Source organism: Priapulus caudatus, unplaced genomic scaffold (assembly GCF_000485595.1).
Source record: "Priapulus caudatus unplaced genomic scaffold, Priapulus_caudatus-5.0.1 Scaffold876, whole genome shotgun sequence".
NCBI lineage: Eukaryota > Metazoa > Priapulida > Priapulimorpha > Priapulimorphida > Priapulidae > Priapulus > Priapulus caudatus.
In genome coordinates, this window is record NW_014577937.1 from 106,584 (window position 1) to 109,034 (window position 2,451).

Consider the following 2,451-nt stretch of genomic DNA (forward strand, 5'->3'; position numbering starts at 1 on the left):
ACTACTGCTGCTGCTGCCACTACTGCTGCTACTGCTACTGCTGCTACTGCTGCTACTGCTGCTACTGCTACTACTACTGCTACTGCTGCTGCTACTGCTACTGCTACTACTACTGCTGCTGACACTACCACTGCTACAGCTGCTCTAGCCGCCACCACAGACTCACCCGGATCACGGAGCTAGCCGACCCAGAGTTGAAGTACCAGGGCAAGAAGGATCGCTTGCGTCGGACCACGCGTCCGCCGCGCAGCAGCGGCACGGGGCGACCCCCTGCACCGCCGCCGCCACCGTACGTAGACAGCTCCTCCACCACCTGTACACAGAGCGAGAAGATACTCACACACACACGAATCTAGGGGTAAGTGCCCCACATCATACTCAACCAACCGTACCTAACACACTGTTTTACTTGCAAACTAATAAGAACGAAAATCTACTGCACTATCCACCAGGTTTGTTTATTGACATATTTTTATATAATGTATATATGATATATATATACATACACATATATACATAAATATATATGTGTGTGTGTGTGTGTGTGTGATAATTAAATGTATTTTATATATTACTTAGATTTTAACTATTTTGAGTTTACACAAATGCCGATTAAATGAAAACCGATCTGTGAACTAAACGTAAACTAGCGGCTGCGACGCCGCTACCCCCTCGGGAGGCACCCCACCTTCTCTACACCTAATCCACTCCCTCTCCAACCCCCTTGCCTTCTTCCCAATCCCCCTCTCCACTCCCCCCTCCCCCCTCACCTCCTCCTGCGTGATGTCGTTGCCAGACTTGAGTAGCTGTACGCTCTGGTCCACGGCCAGCAGACCGATGAATGAGTCTGGGTTAGTGTAGACCTGCACTTCCACCTGCTTGCCCGGCAACGCCTGCGTCTGACTAAACTCCACCTCCACCTGTAACCACGCAAACCCGTGTATGAAGGTTGATCACAGGAAACATGCGTCCTTTGTAAACAGGTTAACATTCTACGGAGGTAAACGCTAAACGAGGTATGCACCATATATGAACAATTTGACACGCACACGTGAATGAAATAACACGTAAAAAGTGGTCTAGCCCGACCAAACTCAGCGACAATATCCGAGGCAGCTCGGGTGGTTCTACCACTCAGACAGATAAGTCGAAACGTCGAGGGATGGGTTTTTTGCTGCTCACCTGGTTCTGGAACGCGCCGTCGACGCTGAACATGACTCCGTCAGCGATCAGCTCCCCCTCGTGGACGTAGTAGGCGAAGAGTCGTGACTCCGGCGCCATCTGTGTTGTGACGGCGAGTGTGAGCGTGCTCGTAGTGAGTCCACCCATGATGAGGGCCGACGCAAGCACCACGTTGCCCTTACACACAACCTACAGGGAGGAGAAAGTGAGTGAGATGATACCTGACAGGTGAGCTTAATGACGTGATCGTTAATACCTGATAGGTGAGCGGATCATTAATACCTGTTGGCGAGTGGGTCGTTAATACCTGATAGGTAAGCTTAACAACATGATCGTTAATATCTGATAGATGAATGCATCATTAATACGTGATCGGAGAGTGGGTCGTTAATACCTGATAGGTAAGCTTAACGACATGATCGTTAATACCTGATAGGTAAATGCATCATTAATACCTGATAGGTGAGCAGGTCATTAATACCTGATAGGTGAGCAGGTCATTAATACCTTGATTAGGTGAGCAGGTCATTTAAAAAACCTGATTTAGTGTTCGAGCGGTCATTAATATCCTCGATAGGTGTCGAGCGTCATTAATTACCTGATAGGCAAGCAGGTCATTAATACCTGATAACGGTGTGCAGGTCAATTTAATACCGTGATCAGGTGTTGCCAGATCATTAATACCTGATAGGTGAGCAGGTCATTAATACCTGATAGGTGAGCAGGTCATTAATACCTGATAGGTGAGCAGGTCATTAATACCTGATAGGTGTGCAGGTCATTAATACTGATAGCTGCGGGCAGTCATTATACCTGATATGGCAGCATGGTCGCATTAATACCTGATAGGTGTGCATCATAATACCTGATTTAGGTGAGCAGCGTCATGTAATACACTGATAGGCGGCAGGTCCATTATCCTGATAGTGTGAGCAGGTCAGTTAATACCTGTAAGGCGAGTTGAATCGTTTAATACTCGATAGGTGTGCATGGTCATTCTATACCTAATAGGTGAGCCATGGTCATTAAAGGCTCACATATGCGCATCCCAAACGCTAATTTATCCGTTACTAGACTAGCAAATACTTTCGTGTAAATTGCATAATCACACTACCTTATGACTAAATAAACTGCTATGGTGCTCCCATTTCACTGCGCGTGTTGCTTAATAAACCCACAAGAAAGAGGTGAGAAAACTTGGCTTCTGGCGAAACGCCGACTGTTTGCCAAACAAATAGCACGAAGTTGACGTAGTTCTCATGTTATCCC

General features: G+C 47.0%; 1 protein-coding gene across 1 annotated transcript in view; it reads right to left on the reverse strand.

Annotated features, from left to right (window-relative positions):
- Positions 1-2,451, reverse strand: part of LOC106814143 (CD109 antigen-like) — a 13,885-nt gene that overhangs the window by 4,694 nt on the left and 6,740 nt on the right. The window contains exons 8-10 of the mRNA XM_014818434.1: positions 1,183-1,371; positions 771-920; positions 167-313 (exon numbers count right to left, since the gene is read on the reverse strand). Coding sequence (XP_014673920.1) covers positions 167-313; positions 771-920; positions 1,183-1,371 — 486 coding nt within the window. The remainder of the gene's footprint in view (positions 1-166; positions 314-770; positions 921-1,182; positions 1,372-2,451) is intronic.